A 19,073-nucleotide genomic window follows, 5' to 3' on the forward strand; every position below is an offset into this window, starting at 1 on the left:
GGTAGGGTTTTTCCCCTTTCGGAAGCTTCTGGAGATAGCTGAAAACAGTTAGGGACTGATGGCGGAAATTGGGTACGTTAGGGCCTATACTGGATGCTGTTTACAACGCTAACTCGAATTAAAAAAAAAGACGATAAATGGATCGCAGCCATCAGAGGCAAGAAAAAGCCCAATCCGAAACACTGAATCTTGAGAGTTTTTTTTTGTCAGCTTGAAGTTTATTTTGGGAATTACGATATTTGTTATAGTGTTCTTAAAACTCATCAATTTGAGACGACGAGTTTTAATGGAAATTATTTTTTAATTGACGTATCAATATTTAATTATTTTACTTAAAACTCGTCACATCGACGTGATGAGTTTCATGAAAATAATATATATTTTTTAACTTCGAGTGCTTTGCTTTTTTTTATTAAAAAGAGTAGAACTCGTCATGCTGAAGTGACGAGTTCTATTAAAATAATATTTCTTTTAAAGTTAGTAGTCATTTATAGTAGTTGGCATATGATTTTTTTGAATTGATGGAACTCGTCATGTTAAGGTGACAAGTTTCAACGATCATTTTCACAAAATTTTCATTATAAATAGGAATGTGTGAGTTGACAGAGTATTTATGAGATTGAAATCATGCAATTGTCAAAAAATATTATAAAAAAATTCAAATGGTATATTTGGGTCTGACTACTCAGACATCGATGATTCATATTCAAGCTCGTCTTCAGATGAGGAGTGAGTAAAGGAGGCTATGAAGTCGATACTTGATCAACATAAGGAAAGAAGAAAACTTGAAGAAGAGAACAAGGAGATTAAAATCGAGAAGAGATGAAAAAAAGACGAAGTATGAAGAGTTATTGATCCGACGTAGTAAACGATTTATAGAGAAGAATGAAAAAAGAAAAAGAAAAATAATTGCGTAAAAATTAACAAGAATAATGAGACAAAAAGTTGTTTTGTATGTTGATTTTTATGTTGAAAAATGTTTTAAATATTTGTATGAATTTATGTTTAGTTAAAAGTTATTTATGAGTAGTTTGTAATCATGCATGAAAAATTAAAAATGTAGATAACTAATGATGTTCATAAACTATCCAACGATTGATACAACAAAACAACATGAGAACAAAATTACGAAGGTTTTATCGGCCTGCTACATATTTAAGAAGACATGGATAATGATTCTTGTTGTGACCTTCACCTTTGTAGTGGCCAAAAAGCTTTGGCAAACCTTGCTCTCGTTGAGAATATTTCATATCAGTACGAATTTGACTAGATTCAAGTCGACCCTTCAATATTCTTCATAATTGTGAATTTGACAATCATTCTACAGAAATTGTTGGTGGCTAACAAGCATCGTCAGAGAGATACTTAAACTTACAGTTGTATATGTTGCGCATAGTATGTAGGCTATAACAATCATCAACATAAGAGTATAAATTAACATTAACATACATACATGCAGCAGTAGTATGAGCACATAGGTATCTGAAAGCTTGAAATTATCCACAATCACACCATCTTTTGTTTAGATTACTGGTGTATGTGACAGAATTACCACTCTCATGTGATAGAACAAGTGCTAGAACAAAGTAACCAGAATCAAGTCTGACGAAATTATAGATAAACATTGATGTTGCATGTGTAAATAAAGCATGTAAAAAAAAATTGGATTTTAGAATAATAATGATTGAAAAACAAAAATAAAACAAAAATCATGAACTAAAAAAAGAATAAGTTACTCATGTTGATAATCTCTTTTTTTAATCTTTTTGTTCTTAAACCTCTTCATAGCATTAGAAGCAATATGATGTATGCAATACGTCGGGTATGCGTGAGAAGGCGACCACCTGCTTCCTGATCTATCAACCGTGACCAACAACCCATATGAACGATCTGATATCATACAACCTCTTTAATTATTGTTTGTTTTTAGTTCCTAAAAAGAATAATGAATATAATTAGACCAGTAATTAATTGCCCCAAATGCAATTTATAAGGTTCATAAGGAAGGGTTGTTATTCTTAAAAGTTTTAAGTTTGAGCATCAATGATTATGATACGAGTAATTGAACGTTTATTATCACATAATTGAAATTATTTAGAACAAATATTGTTTTATAATCACCATAGCGTAATTAAAAAAACTCACAAGGTGTAAGTTAGAGACGTGAAGTAAAGATAGGGATGGACATGGGTCGGGTTGGGTCGGGTTTTTGGTTCATCCGACCCGACCTGAGAACAAGGGAGTCTCCACTTGAGACCCGACCTGACCAAAACAAGGTTTCACCCGATCCGACCCGAATATATGACTTAGATCCGACCTGAAATAATAAAAAAATTATTTTTATTCAATAAAAATAGTGACTTAATTGAAAAAAATTATATATAGAGGGGTATTATTGTAATTATTCCTAAATATATAAGTTAAAATTATATACTTTTTCGGGTCAGATATTTTTCACCATAAACCCGAACCCGACCTGACCCGACCCGAATATCATACTTAAAAAACCGACCGACCCAAACTCAAATTTTTTATAAAAAAATCCGACCCGATCGGGTCGGGTCGGAAATGTCGGGTTTGGGTTGAGTGCCCATCCCTAAGTAAAGATGTTTGATAGTAATGATGGTGAAGCAAGCAGCTAAAAAACCATAGGTAGGACCGCAGCCTAATCGGCGTGGTTTAATAATAGTGATGGTAGCAAAGATACAAAAATAATGGAGATGAATGTGAATGCTTGTTCCCAAATCTAAAAGTTTCATCGAAAAAAACAACTCTTCTTAACTTCATACCACCAAAGTAGGTGTGAATCAAGCCGTGAAGGAGTGATACAAGTTTCCAACGCCAGCAAAAACAACAAGAAAGACACGCCGGAAAAGGGAACGCAACACCGAAAGATCGGCGGCATCACTTTTAAAGACAGAACAAGCCGCATCAAACAAGAAAAGAACACTCGACTGTTTGAAGTGACCACCAAACCCTGTGTTTCAAGCCACGAGCAAGCTCCACATTACACTACAAACAAACAAACACCTCTATTATGAAAATCCATTTATTGGATAATTAGATTGATCTGGAATCTGAAACTCTCTGCTTGTAAATATTTGCATATTTCTGAGAATCGGAAGGAAAACTCCCAGCCTATTACAGGGGTCCATGGATTGAGAATTTGACATATTCCGTGATAACTTTTAAGTGGCAATTTTTGAGATTCCTACTGCTCCTGGATTGAACACCGGTTAATTCTTGATGAAGATAAGTTTTGGACTCGTATATTATCAGTAAATATAAAGTTATATTACCCCTCCAGTCTTACAGAACAAAAAAACAAGAGGAAAGAGAGAGTAGGTAGGTAGGTTAAAATAGAGATCATGAGACATACTAAAAATCCCATTTACAAATGAAGAGAGGTATCAACATCAGAGTTCTCATAATATTTTGAGGTGCTTGAAGTTGCTGCAGCGTTAGGCCATAAGCTCGTTGATGCTGGGATTCCCATGGCTCTGAAATCGGTTTGTCTGCTCATTGAGTTAAGTCCAAGAGGTAGTGAATCCTGCTGTGGTTGCCTGGAAGGAAAAGCCACCTCGGGTTGGAAGGTCCACAACAATCCATTAGGCTCACATCGTTTGATCGAATCGGCGGCGCGGTCAGGCTCGGAGAATAGTTTCAGAAGCTCTTTCTCTTCTCTCTTTTCTCTAACCTTCTGCAGCTGCCTAAACCTTTCTTGCAAAAGTGCAATGGAGGAACTAACCATAGTAGGATCACCACCTTGCCTACTCATCACAGGAAAAACCTCTTTCCCTTGTGAAAATCGTTGGTGATTGAAGGAGTTTATAGATGTATTTATAGGCGACAGCTGATCACGATACTATACATTTACGCCTGTAAGTAAAATGTGGTTTACAATAGCACAATGTATAGTATTTTGTTGTGATCCGAAATGATTGGGGTGACGTAATGTAAAGGAGAATCGTCAGGTGTGCAGCAAAATCCAAGAAGAAGAGTGTGGGGGCTAGTGTAGGTAGGCAAAAGCCAGTTTGTTTAACGCAAGTCCAAATGAGATTTGGGGAGTAGTATTTGGAAGCAAGCATTGATGGGGAATATATGGTTAGGTAAATCAAGTGTTAGTTTGCCTTTAAAAATACAAGTTAGCTTCGGAGAAGATGGTGCTTGGTTGGTGCGTTCACTGGACATGCATCTGTCCATTATTATTATTTTTAACCTGATTTTATTTCATTGTTTTCGACCGAAAAAGACAAGAGCACCCGAAGGAATAATTTTCAAAGTTTCAGGAACAGAAGATTGGGCATTAATGATGCAAAAGCTGCAAAGATAAGTAGTGGGATTACATCAGTAATCTAGTTTTGGTACAACAGATAGCACGTACATAGTGAATAGCGATTAATATTACAGCTTTCAAAGACACGTGTAGGGACCTATCTAAGTTGTTCATTTTCCGGGGACAAAGTTCGTGGCATAAGCCCATGCATTGTTGGTCACCGGATCAGCAACGTGGTCCAAAAGGTTCTCGATGGGACCCTTTCCGGTGACGATAGCCTGGACGAAGAATCCGAACATGGAGAACATTGCCAGGCGGCCATTCTTGATCTCCTTGACCTTCAATTCTGCGAAGGCATCAGGGTCATCCGCCAATCCAAGTGGGTCAAAAGCACCACCTGGGTAAATTGGGTCAAGTCCTTCACCGAGTGGTCCACCACCAACTCTGTATCCTTCAACAAATCCCATGAGCACAACTTGGCAAGCCCAGATTGCAAGGATGCTCTGAGCATGGATGAGGTTCGGGTTGCCGAGGTAGTCGAGGCCACCCTCGGAGAAGATTTGGGAACCAGCCTTGAACCAGACCGCCTCCCCGAACTTGACACCGTTCTTCGAAAGAATTTCAGGGAAAACACAGCCGAGGGCACCAAGCATAGCCCACCTGCAGTGGATCACCTCAAGCTCACGGTTCTTAGCAAATGTCTCGGGGTCAGCCGATAATCCAGCAGTGTCCCACCCGTAGTCACCGGGGAATTCACCGGTCAGGTACGACGGGATTTGGTCGGAGAATGGGCCCAAGTACTTTGGGCGGTCAGGGCCGTACCTGTTTTCAAGTAATCACGAACATAAATAAATCCACCCTCATGTTTTTTTGGCTCATAAGTTAGATATTATGATGTAACATAACATACCAGATGCTGCTGGGGGCACTTTTGACAGTTCTGCGCATGGAAAAGCGGCCGCCACCGACGGCGCCAACCTTCCGGAGGATCTCATTGGTCGGCTTCAAAGCTGTTTGGCCGGCGAAAGAGGACTGTTGGATACCAGAGGTTGCCATTAAGAGACTTGGGGTTGGTTTGTTTTCGAAGTGGTGGTGGCAAGTGTAATCTGGATTTGGAGATGACAAGGAGGTTGGATTATAATGGAGAATTGGAGATGAGAAGATTGATGTGGATCAGGAAATGTACATGTCAGCAACAACCTATTGGCTGTAGCATTGGATGTGGATTCCCATTTTGATTTCCTTCGGATATATGTTGAGGCTGCTGTTATACCACGTGGGATTCACAAGATCTTGTCGAGAGATGTTTTTGGGCGTGAGTACTGGAGGGATGGATCCACTAATAATATTGGGCTCTAATCTTATGATCCATTGCTTTTGGAGCAATCTGATATTGGGCTTAGGGATCGACGAGATTATTGTAGGTAAGGTTGAATAAGATTAAATTGACCCGAAAAAGTTAAAATTTTCAATTAATAGAGTAATTTTTAAGTTCGAGTCAAGTCCCTCAACTTTACATTATATATATATATCACTTATGAAATATAACTAGAAATATATATGCATATCATGTATGATTATAAAAAGATATTTAAATTAAAGTTAAAATGTCATAATATAATAAATATTTAAAATTAAATTTAAACAAAAAATTCGACCAACTCAATTCAACTAAATCAAGTTTTTTTATTCGAGTTAATTGAATACTCACCCTGTTTTTATGCATAAATTAAAATATATTGAATTTTGGAATGCATGATTAGGTTATGCATTTAATAAGACCCCAAAAAAAGGGAAACATGTCGATACAAATACCACTAATGAAAAAGGCAATCCCAAAATGCAATCAGTATTTAGCCCTAATATTCTGTCATACCATTGGGGAAAGCCCCCCCCCCCCTAATCTAACATCGTCCCCGTGTACACATCCGAGCATGATAGCAGTCAGCATTAGCTTACCCCATATGGGAAATCCCTATGTTGCATCAATACTGCCTCCACAGATGATCGCGTATCCTTCAAACCGGCTACTTCTGCGTTTTCTTGTCTCAATGGCAGAACAACATTGAATCCGTCTTCAATGGTTTCTGCCTTCGGACCATAACACCTGTTTGAAGCCTTGAAATGGATAGTTTGGCTAAGTTGTTTCAAGGTCTCCTCGTCACTCCAACCTTCGGATACAGATGCTTCATAGAGTTGGCTCCAAGGATCTTGATCAGCAGCATTTTTCCAGCATTCTTCAATAAGGTTCCTATGGCTCTTTCGAAATGATGAGCTCGTCCATGCAAATACATCAAAGACCTGCAAAGCTAGCTCTTTGCTTCCACTTTTGAGACACGGCTCTATGAGCTCCTCGGGGCAAAGGAGCTGCTTTTCAACACGTTGCTTTGTATCATCAGTTGGTAGAACTTCCGTAATTTCTTCCTGCAGAAGACAACAAAAGGATACGGACTTTACTACAAATGAATAAAACGGTTTGATGTATTTCCGTGTACTGGTGCAATTCAGGCATTTCCATTACATTATATAGAGTACCTACAATGCTTCGGAAAGCAGTCGGTAATATGAATTTTAATACTTAGCTCAAATAGCTTGTGAGATAGATACAGTTTATAATATTTTTATAATGTAATGTTTGAGCTTTAGAAAAGCTTGATTCAGCTCACCCACGTTCAGAAGGTCTATAACAGCTTAAATGAATCACTACGGGTCATGGACAAGATAAAATCATGCACTAATGAGAACAGCGGCACTTTAAAGATAAAAGCAATATATATATATATATCCTCGTTGAATGCAACAAACCTGCAATCCCAAAATCTTCAAATCAGCTTCTATTCGTTTCACTTTTACCTGTGAGTCGGCATCTTTACCTGCTCGTTAAGAGAGAGAGAAGGTTAAAGGATAAATGGGAAACGGAATAGAGGTTTTATAGGCCTAATAGTAAGAGATTCTTAAAATTATGTTTTCAGACTTTTAAAAACTGGAATATGATCAAAGAAGCGAAGAGGGAGGAAAGAAAATATTTACCAATGATAGCAATTCGCATAATACCTCCATCAAATTTCCTTATTTTCTGTTTTCATCTCTTTTTTTTAAAAAAAAGAATTACCTCTTCTAGGTACTAAGCGGTATTTGATGATGGAAAAAGGATTAGTGTTCCCATGAAATAGAGAATAAAACCAATGGGAAATAAACCAGAGTAATAAATGACAAATTTCAAATAGATCACCTGCAAAGGCAGCTATCTTGGAGAGGTTCAAAAGTCGTCTCCTGTCGGTCAATATTGGAACTGTATTTGCATGGTCATAATCAATCTCCTCTTCAGTGATTGAAATAGAGCCCTCATCTTGAGAAAGAGCCAAAACATGAAGAGTTTCTGAAGCTGCTGAAAACTGATGAAGGAATAATTCATGAAGCCATAGGAGATCTTGGTAATGATTTAAGAAAATGGACAGCTCTTCCTGGAATTCCTCCCCAAGCCTTAGCAGCTTAGAGAATTGCTTTTTTTCATACAGCTGTTTAAACACAAAGTAACTGAATCCACATCTAGGTCCCATGCTCTCATGCTGCATAATCCATAAGCTAAAGTTATTGTAGAAAGCAACGAGGCAACAAGAGGAGTGAATAAAAAAGAATAAATAGAAAATACCTGTTCAAGATCAGAGACCTTACTATAGAACACTTCAGCATTATCTCTGTCCATCAGAAGGACAGTATTTCGCCTGGCCCTCTCCCCTACTAACTGAATCAGATCCGAAAGAGCTCCTGAAATTTGATTTTCAAAACATGAATGAGTTAAGCCAACTCCAGTTGAACGGTTTTGGCTGATCACGTTCTGTAGTTCCCTGAGTTGAATAATTGCAGAGAGCTTTTCACCATGTTCTAAGATGATTTGCAAAGAATGTCCTGCCAAATAAGTTGAAAATTAGGCATGTTTCTCTTTTGTCTGTTGTTTTATTAGAAAACAAGATAGACATGAAATAAATTATTCCCCTTTACAGTCATATATAACATCAAGAATGAGAACCTGCCTACAAGGTTCACTCCTGAGAATGTCTAGCAATGGAAAAAATATTTGATTGCAGCCATAGAAAGATCTAAGATGCTACTCAAAAATCAAATATGAACACCAGGAAATGCTAAGAATCTAAACTGCAGCCAAAAAGTCAATGTAATCCTCCACACACTAATAACAACTGAATATAAAGTCACCTCTGCAACTTGACTACAAATTGCAACCTGAAATGCCCAGCTAAGTCCTCAATGTTATAAGTCAACATACGTGCTAAATAACAGTTCAAAACCAACCAAAAGGGTAGACTACTAGTCAGAGTTTATACTAAATGTACCATGATGGAGACTACATACTGTTTTATGCAAATATATTCTAACAGAAAAGGAAAAAAGAAGATAATGAAATGCAGCCGCAAAAGCTATGGCAAAACTGCCAGATCATACTCTGTCCACAACATAACTCCTCATGGCACTTGGATATACGAAGAAACCGGAGAAACTTGTTATGTTTCTGCTGCTTATCCATGAGTTGAGCTGATATGATACCCAAAGAAACAATTTCAGCACCTCGAGTAGTTGTCCAGTGTTTAGCTAAGGTGTCAACAATTGATTTGCTTTTCCGTACAAAGACATTAGTTTCACCACCCCTTTCAAAAGCCCCAGAACTCTTGAGTTTTTCTAGTGATCCATCAACATTCCCAGATATCAGAAACTCATGGAAAAATTGACCTAGCAAAGCTTCTGATTCTTCATCTTGGGCAGTTCGGCGTGTAATCCCAGTCATACCGGTTGATTGTCTACCGCCAGCATCCCATGCATCTGAACTAGCCCTTCTAGGAGCAATATTGCTCACAAACATAAGGTTCCTTCTCTCTTCTAGTGCAGATCCTTCGTTTGAACTCCCTTTGCGAGACAAGCTTCGTTCAAGGGGTTCAACCCCACCAAGTAAAAGAGCCTTTTCTGGTATCGCTCATATCCCTGCTTTCTCAGTAAGCACAACCCATGCGCCATCTTCCCCATCATCGGTAGGCGGAAGAACCGAAGCATCAAGAACTTTCCCAGCGTCATGAGGTAAGTCAAATTGACAGAGCCGAGTAGAATTTCTGTAATAATGGGTGGCCGTTGCAGTCCCTTCACCAGAAAGTATGATTGTTGATCCTGAGGGCCTGCCCCCTACTCGAAGTCTCATGGAGAATAAGAAGTCTTCGTCTTCTACCCTTGCTTTAGGAATTATCACTAGGATTGGAGCCTTTTTCTCTAAAACCCTTTCATGAAAATCTGAGGTGTTCACCTCAGATATATAGCGCATGGTCAAAAGAGAATATTGAGTGTAACTTAAGCTGCTAACCCGATCCTTGCAGAAGGTGGCAACAAGAACAATAATAACTTTACCATGGTCATCTACCTGAAGGTCCAAAGGCCAGATTCGCTTCTGTCCTGCCAGATCCTTCTTAATATCCGAATCACCATCATTACCAACAATTTCCTGAGACCAAAGCTTTGACAGCATTAAATCAGGAAAAAAGCTTGATGCTGAAACATTGTATTTCATTTTCTGCAGTAGAAAAAATTGGCGGTTGGAGTCGGAAATGGAAATGTTAGGAAGGCGCCATATCATTGACCTTGGATATCCCTTGCTCCCAACAAGTTGACCAATTCCAGGGCCTTGGGATGACAAACTTTGTATGTTCTGGTGTACTTTATTTAGTTGAATATCACTTGGGGTGCAGTAAAATTGCCAAAGCTCGCCACTGGAACAACATGCAAGGGCAACACATGCATTCTGGGTACCAGGAATTGCAGAAGCAATCAAAGAGTTGAAAGAACTTGAACCGGAAAAACTCATTGCATGTTTGTTTGGGGTGGCATTACTGTCATTACGTGAAGAAGTCACCCATGATTCATCTGAAGATGCAAAAGTGGTAACAGGGGCAGGTACCACATCTGCAAAGATGTCAGACCAGTTTAAAACAGCTTGTGTTTTCTGATTACACATGACAATACCAACAGAATAGCGAAGATTTGTAACTCTATTTGTTACTTTCAAGGTGCTATCCCAATTGACAACAGAAAGCAACCAATTATTGCGGAGATAGGAATTTCTTCCACAATCTGCATTTCCTATAACATCTGAAGGAAGTTCAAGAGTAATGCATTTCTTAGAAGCTGCAAATGACAGATAACTCCAGATAAAAATTTTGTTCCCATATATAATCCATGATAAGCATGTTCCCTGACACATTCCGCCTGATATACAAACATCAGCTGGCACAAATCACGTGGAAACAACAAATTAGTCATTTTAAAAGAATTGCACAGATCTGGACACGTTAATGATAGGAGCCAGCGATACTGAGCAGGAACACGCCTCTGCAAAAAGCTGGTCTGTTCATCATGAACAACTTGTGGAAGCTCTCCATAAAAAACTGGCTTAATTGGATCTATTCCGTCCCCTTTATCGTTCTTGTTTGCTGGTGGAATTCTGATTGCAATATGACTCAAAATGTTAAATATATTACTAGTTACTAACCAAGGGTTATAGCCACAAACAGACACAGTAAGGAAGTGAAATATAAACTCTTGAAATTTATGGAAAAAATACTATTACGCAGATTTCAATTTTCCTTTTTCTAAGAAGTAATTTTTATAGGTTAATTGGGGTTTTATTAGGTAACCCTGAAATGAAGCATTGGTCCTATATAATTTTCTATTTATTTTTTAGGTTGCTTTAGTTAATGAAGATTAAAGTTCAAAATTGTTCTCTTAAGTTTGGATGTTGCTAAAATTAACCCTTATGGGTTAGGCATTCTTTCTCTCAAGTCCCCAACTTTTCTAGCCATATGTTTTTCATCTATGGTTTTTCGTTAGTTTCAACAATAAGCCCTAATCAGACCTAAGCAAGGCATAAATTATAGTATATTTTGTGATTTAATCCATCCTGCAGAAAATAAAGTATGTTTAACCAACAAATAAAAGCCAGGTTGGAAACATTATTTAACGAGTCCTGCACGTAAATTACTTGAGAAACCAAAACAACACATGGGAGCAAGGCCAAATGGCCAATCCCTAATCACTGTTCCCGTTTCTTTTCTTTTTTTTTTTTCATGAAGGCTCAAACTTTCTAACATTACAAAGCATGATTACAGTTTGCATGCGGTGCCTGCATCAATGACAGCACCATCCACAAGAAGCAATAACCTCAACTGTGAAACAAATCCTAGCCTCGTTAAGCTGCTCAGTATCAGATTCTTCATTTCTTAACACTCGACAATTCACTTACCATCTTTGCTTGCCACATTCCCACATTTATTCAGCTTAATTCCAGAAGCCTAACTTCAAAATATTACTTATACAGGAATCCTTCTCTAAGCGAAATGTAAAGACGAACTCATGATTCTAAAATTCAAATTCAACCACAACTATCTCGAACCCATAAGATTTTGGCCCAATGAATAAAACCTCAAAATGAGAAGTGGAAGTAGTACCTGATTCATGGATTTGATCTTAACCGTTCGATCGTTAATACTAATATTCGATCCTGATCTAATTTTTGGAAAAAATATACTAGTATTTATGAATTATACTCTGATAAATTACAAATGTTAGGTGTCTATTTATAGGTTACAAAAGATCTAAAATTTTGATAAAAATTATTAGACTTATTTAAATTAAATTGTGAAAATAAAATAAAATAAATTGAGCATATCTTAAATTATTTGAAGCGAATATTTTCCAATCCACGCATCATATAATTAAATTATAGTAAATAAATTAAAATTTCCAAAATTTTAACAGTATAGGATAAAAAATCAAAACTAAACCCATTTATTATCTGAAGTAGTCGAAATCTTTGTTTTATTAAAATTAACAAATTTTCAAGGCGGGATTATGGACCTTAACCATTTTTAAAACTAATAAATCGATTTTCAAATAGATAGACAGAACATGAAGATTCCAAAACACAATAAATATAAGATAAAAGAGCTTTTCATATTGCATCGTTTCTGGAAATTTTTGACAGAGATAACAGAGTAATATAACATTTCAAGAAGGGATGCCTAAAGAGTGAAATTATTACAATTTACTGAACAAGATGCATGATACAACTTGAAAATCAACAGATAACAATATGTTAACAAGAAAAGGCTTTGTATACATAAAAGAGTTATTCAAGGAAGAACTAAGAGCGATACCTTTGACAGATTTTAAGACAAAAAGATCATTTTCTTTACCCCTTAGCAAGGAGAAACACAACATGTGCACGTAAAAGGCATATACTTCATCATGGTTCCAGCTTCAGGGAAACGACGCGTGACTGTCGCTTGCTCTTTGCCACCTTGACAAAGACTACTGAAAGGCAAGGCGGAGCCCACCACGGCCTGCGGACTTTTTGCTCTCCTTTTAGGCAAGCCACTGAATAATACATTAAAATCAATCAATAAGAAGCAATATGGAGAGTAGCAGCATCAGGCTGACGACAATTGCACGACAAATTTTTTTGTTTCTTTTTTCCGAGTAACAACCCAAATATCGGAAAATCATTTGGAAGGCATGGTGCACTATAGATAGTATAGCCAGTTTCTCTCATGTAAACATGCATTGATAAATCTAAACCAACCAGTGTTCCAATAAATCTAAACAACAACCAGTGCTCCCTACAGAACTTGAGTACCATATGCTGTTCTTTGATGACAGTGGGTAAAATATCTACTTACAGTAAAAATTGAATAAATACTACTTACAGAAATATACAAACAATAGAGAAAAGCAAAATTGAGTACCATAGGCTGCAAAGGTAAATATGGCACATGGCAATGGTTTGCAGCTAGACGAATAATGCACACAATAGAGAAAAGTGCCCATGTTTTATACAGCAAAATTGAAGAAATACTACTTACAGAAATATACACACACATACATTATATATACATGTTATATACTATATACCATCCGAGAGAGAGAGGGGGTGGGGGAAGAGATTGTGAGAGACCTTTTATTCTCCTCAGTTCCTTGCATAGTGTGATGAAGTCTCCCCACTTAATATGGCATCGCCTTATAAACCGAAGAATCTGTTCAGTTGTAAACATAGACATTCCTTCCAAGTATTCCCCATTGACACCATTTTCCTTAAAGATCTGGCGATAGCCACCAAGATTTATTTCTTCCAACCACATACCAACATCCTGCCAGAAAAAGAATAAAGACGCAGAGCAAAAGTTTGTCATTGAATTAAATATCCATGTGAAAAACCTCTATGTTAATTTTCAAAAGGAAAAGTAACAAAATCTTCACCGATGGCTTCACAAGTTACCTTGTTAATTAGTGTCCATTTCTCTTTCGGGGATTCGTTGTTATTCGGAATGGTAATCAGACATATCACTACTGTTTCTATTATCTGATAGGAGAGGTTATAAATTATGATAATGAAGAGAAAGGTCACATGCATATTATTTTCTCCTAAGAAATGTTGTTGGGGCAATTAAACAAGCACAAACAAGTCTTCCAAGGAGGATGAAAACACCTAAATAAATAGTTACCCTAACTTTCAAAAAGTTAATTATGACACTCCAAGCAGGTTAGAAATATGTCACATAACTTGAAATAAACAGCTCGTCTTCGACAATGAAGACCCACCTGATGCATCTGTTAGTATTTTCTGTCATCTTCCCACAAAAAGTTCTCTGCAACAGGTACTAATAAAGATACAATTGAAGATCCCAACATTACAAAAAAAAAGATGCACCCGAGAAATTATTTTCCTTACAAAAGGGAATCTTTCCTTTTAATTGTAAACTCGATAAGTTTGTATAAGAATATCTTTATCAGATTCAGAAGTGTAAGCATACCATATGATGAGCTAAGAAGCAGGTTGTTATACAGTTTCTGCAAGTAACTAGACCAATACTGTTCATTTACTTTCTAGTCACAATTGGACTAATCCACTCAAACAATCTCGAGATGACCTTAATGAACAATAGCAACACATCAAACTCCATAAAAAAGGTGAAAATGGCAACCCTGAACAAACATTCTTTGATGACATGCTACTATGTCATATATTAACAAGAAGGCGGGCCAACAGTATATGGATTCATCAAAATACTAATAGTATCCATACTATAACTGGAGATAGAAGAAAAGAGAGATTGAAACAATATGATCCGATATTAAAATAACAATATATCAAAATGATGACTGAGAAACTTATCACCTTCTCTTTATCAATTCATTTCTGAAGTTTACAGTAATCAAAGACAAATCAAAATATTGGAATGGTTACAAATTTAACAACAATCGAAGTCCCTTTTTTTAACAAGATAAAATTCGAGTGACGAAATGTCAGCGTCGTAACTTCAAACTGGGAAAAGATTAGAATACAATTAGGAATATTCCATATTTAAGAAACTAAAATCTCAAAAAAGGAAAAACACAAGATCTGAACTGTACAGAAATAAAGATCCAAATAAAATCAAAACTACAAAAGTACAGATATATACCTCAACAGTCCAAATAAAAAATCGAGAGGCTCAGGCGGGCGTTCTTTGCTCATCTCTATTATTCCAACCAAAGTTCACCTTTTATATTTACCACATATTTTCCGTCAACATTTACCGCCACTTAAAACGAAAATCAAATTGATTTTTTTGGAGAAAAAAAATTGTCCCTTTGATTCCCTGGAAATCGAAGAGGGGGAAAAAAGGAAACTGGAAAGCTACAGATTTTGAGGTTAGAGTAACAGTTGTTGAAAGTCAAATCCGTCTTCTCTTGTACTCCTTTTTCTTGTTTTATTTTTTTTTTCTCGGGAAGCAAGCACAAATAACAAAAGAGAAAAGGAGAGAGGAATTAATTAAAAAAAAGATAAAAAGCATAGCTTATAAAATAAGTGAGAGGGTTGAGATTTTTTTTCTAAATATCACTCATACACTTAATAATTACGAAAAATAATTTTAGTGACCGAAATTTTTTTATAATATACGATTTTGATTATTTTTTTTATTTGTCAAAATGACCAACAAAATCGCAATGCGATCTCTAAATCGTAATACGATATCTAAATCGCAATGCGATCTCCAGTATCGCAAATCAGTTTCCAGATTCGCAACGCGATTTTGACTATCGCAATGCGAATATGTAAATCGCAACGCGATTCTAACTATCACAACGCGATAATACAAAATCGCAATACGATTTTCAAAACGCCATTAGTATCGCAACGCGTATTTTATTTTCAAATTCCAAACACGAATATTAATACATCCCGTAATCGCAACTCTTAACATAAAAACCTAAATCACAAATCAGTCTCATCTCCATTCTCACTCTCTACGGCGACATCCATCCCCATCTCCAACGAAATCCGTCTCCATCTCCGACGAAATTCGTCTATCTCCATCTCTTAGAGCCACTCTCACAATCATTCACGATCAGAAATGGAAAATCAACCAAATCAACCACCGAGGGTTAGTTTTTTTAATTATTTTTATTTTGAAATTTTTGCATTATTATTAGGTTTTTCATATTGAAATTGATAATAAGTTTACTGGTAATTTCAATAATAGATTAATCATTTCACTTAGATTGCTTATTAAATTCATTCGATTGCTGCCAATACTGCTAAACTATTTAGTATTTGACCCTGTAAAGTTAGTATTTATTCTTCTTTTTCTTCTTCAGGGTTATATGAATTACAGAATGGATGTTCAACATGTTCATTCACAGTCGTAACTTCCTCCTCATTATCATCAACAACATCTTCCTCGGCAGCGGCTGTTTCATCATCAAAATTCGGGTATTGACCAATATCAAAATCATTACACGCATGATCTGTTTCTTCTTCTGAAACATCATCAAAATCCGAGTATTGACCAAGATCAAATTTCGAATATCGACTAGTACTCACAATTTTTTCTGTTGGCTCATCATCGTCTAACTGGTTAATACGAAAACCGAAATTTGGTGCTGAAAGTTGATTGGCATTTGGATTAGGGAAAGATTGTGGGTTTTGAGATTGTGTTTGGTATTGGAAATGTGGTGAAACAAAATTTGTTTGGTTATGAAATTGTGGTGGAACCATTAAATTTTGAGCACCATAAACTGGGGTTGAAAAACTTAGTTAATTACTACCCGCTACTGACCCAACTTCACTACTTATAGGTTCAACAACATACAATGTAACATCATCTTGCGAAACACTAATGTAAGCAATGATCGTTCAACATCTTCATTGTCGGTTAACAAATAAACTTTACATTTTCTCTGATAAGATAGCCTAAATCCACTTAAGGGCTCTAAATTCAATTTATTTGCAACACGTAACATTAGAGTTTCATAAGTTAACTTTTTTAATGACAGTTTTAGTTGAAGATTCATGGGTAAATGCATATATTGTAAAACACCATGAACATTCTCCCATGACCCTCCAAAACGCAAATATATCCAAACATGATCAACATTAGATGATTTCATTATTGTAAATTAATTTACTAAACAAACGAGCTGCGAAACTAAAACCTGTTGCCGAATGGGGAAGGATGTCGTTGGATATAGGAACGGATGTCGTCGGAGAGAGTGATAGATGGAGATGGAATGAGTTACAATTTAGGGATTTAGGTTATGAGTTGCTTCTGCTGCGTAGTTATATACCCAAAACATTTGTTTTGTGAAACTATAACCTGTTGCGAATTTGAAATTCAGTGTTGCGACAGTTAGAATCGCGTTGCGATAGTCAGAATCGCGTTGCGATTATGTATTATCGCGTTGCAATTATATATTATCGCGTTGCGATTATGTATTATTACGTTGCGATAGTCAAAATCGCGTTGCAAATCTGGAAACTGATTTGCGATACTGGAGATCGCGTTGCGATCTTGTTGGTCATTTTGACAAATCGAAAAAAAATTGGTCAAAATCGTATATTATAAGAAATTTTCGGTCATTGAGGTTATTTTCTCTAATAATTATCTATCATAGTTTCTTTTTTAATATTATTGATCTAGCACTGTTTTTAACAAAGTACAGATTATTATTCGTGGCTTAACGGACTATGTCCTAACTGACGTCATATAAGGTAAAGCGCGAATTACCATCTGCGCGCCTTCGCTCATTTTTTACACATATGTAAGGCGCCCCAACCGTCAACTTCCCACATTTATGAGAATTAGTCTACCCTCTCCCTTCTTCCTATACATACTCATCTCCCATCTTCTTATAAATATCATACCCAAACACAATCTTTAAACCACACTCAAATCTTAAATTCTCTCATTATTTCAAATATCAATATTTCTATTAAAAAGGTAAAATATTTTTATTGTATTATATTGAATCAATAATTTATTATTTTATTAAATTTTATTATACTATTTTTTATTAATATTTGCAGTTATAAAATGGAAGACGATTTGTTACGTTTAAATAAGAAACATATCTCAGAGGCATTTTATCGATACATTAATAATTTTAAATTCTTTTGTAATTTTAATTATTGTTAAAGTTTTATTTATTTAATTTTTTAGTATTAGATTATATTGTAATTTCTATAATATTTATTAAATTAAGATAAATATTGTATATTAGATCTATTCATTTGTAAACTTAAGTTAGAAATACCTATTCGTGTCGTAAAATATGAAGTACATTATAACCTTGAATCTAACCTTATTTTTACATTGGATGAGAGGTGGAGATCAGAGACACACATTTCATCTTTCGTGTGAAGAGTGCACAATTACGCTATAAGATGTTTTTATGCATTTGAGGCTTCTAATAGATGGGGATTAATTTTTGGGGTTGTAGATAGTGATTGACATTCTTTGTGCGAATAATATCTTGGAGGTGTTCTGCTTAATTTCAACAATGGTCGTATACTGTTAAATTGATTTTATACAACTTTTTTAACATTTAAGTTGCAGCACCTCCGAGTAGCATGTTAAAATGCATATTACAACTCATAGAAGAGATCTTGATGCCTGACAAATCGAGTAATCAAGTTCATTGTATGTGGTTACGTCAATTCGCAGATTTTCATTATGCTGATACACTAAATTGAGGTTTCACAATTTTAACATTTATATATAAGTAAATGTGCCGAGGTACTGATTATCGAAAAAATTCTATCGGTAAATATCTATTTCTTTCCCTTTTCTACGTAGACCGAAAAAATAAAAATAATTGTTGTATATAAAAATTTATTAAAAAAATGAGAGAGCGAGTAACAAGTTATGATTGGCTACTCTCGCTGTTGGCTTAAGCTTTAGCGTGGACTTCGGAATGCGATGGGTTCCTCATTTCGCTCTTTTCTTTAGCTGGACTACTTGATTGTATGCTTTGTAAAATTTTCTCCCCACTAACGCGATCCTTTTCTCAGTATATCCACGCGCGTTTCAGTTTTTCATTTTTTTTAATAAAATGGTTTATTTATTTCTTTTCAGTTGATTGTGTACTTTTATCACAATTTGGTCGTGTTCTACCTACATTTTTATTATCAGCTGTAATAAAAGCATTATTACAGAGTTTAACTTTTGATCCACGTATCATATGACAAATTAATACATGTTTATCCTACTAATAATATGATCTTATCCTACTAATAGTAGAACACCGACATGGGTAATAACTTTGTTTCGTAAGGCCATTTTCTCGTTTTAACTGAGATATATAGGTGACAGGCTAAAACTCTATTCTATTTTTTCACATCAGATCCACGTATGGTGTATCGTGTACGAAGTGCGTCCATCAGATCCCTTTTGATTTTAAAAAATGGACGACTATGATCTAACCA

The 19,073-nt window shown here is 35.9% G+C and overlaps 1 protein-coding gene and 2 pseudogenes across 1 annotated transcript; all 3 read right to left on the minus strand.

The window, feature by feature from the left end:
• Nucleotides 1–4,313: 4,313 nt before the first annotated feature.
• On the minus strand, nucleotides 4,314–5,378 carry LOC120131083 (chlorophyll a-b binding protein 151, chloroplastic-like). The gene is made up of 2 exons (XM_039148188.1): nucleotides 5,187–5,378; nucleotides 4,314–5,098 (listed from the first exon to the last, which is right to left on the minus strand). The coding sequence occupies exons 1-2, from the start codon at nucleotides 5,330–5,332 to the stop codon at nucleotides 4,447–4,449; spliced, it is 798 nt and encodes a 265-aa protein (XP_039004119.1). The 5' UTR covers nucleotides 5,333–5,378; the 3' UTR covers nucleotides 4,314–4,446.
• A 661-nt stretch (nucleotides 5,379–6,039) lies between these two features.
• LOC120130669 lies at nucleotides 6,040–10,299 on the minus strand (annotated as a pseudogene).
• A 2,074-nt stretch (nucleotides 10,300–12,373) lies between these two features.
• LOC120131084 lies at nucleotides 12,374–15,153 on the minus strand (annotated as a pseudogene).
• Nucleotides 15,154–19,073: the final 3,920 nt, after the last annotated feature.

This window comes from Hibiscus syriacus, unplaced genomic scaffold (genome assembly GCF_006381635.1).
Source record: "Hibiscus syriacus cultivar Baekdansim isolate YM2019G1 unplaced genomic scaffold, ASM638163v2 tig00110548_pilon, whole genome shotgun sequence".
Taxonomy (NCBI): domain Eukaryota; kingdom Viridiplantae; phylum Streptophyta; class Magnoliopsida; order Malvales; family Malvaceae; genus Hibiscus; species Hibiscus syriacus.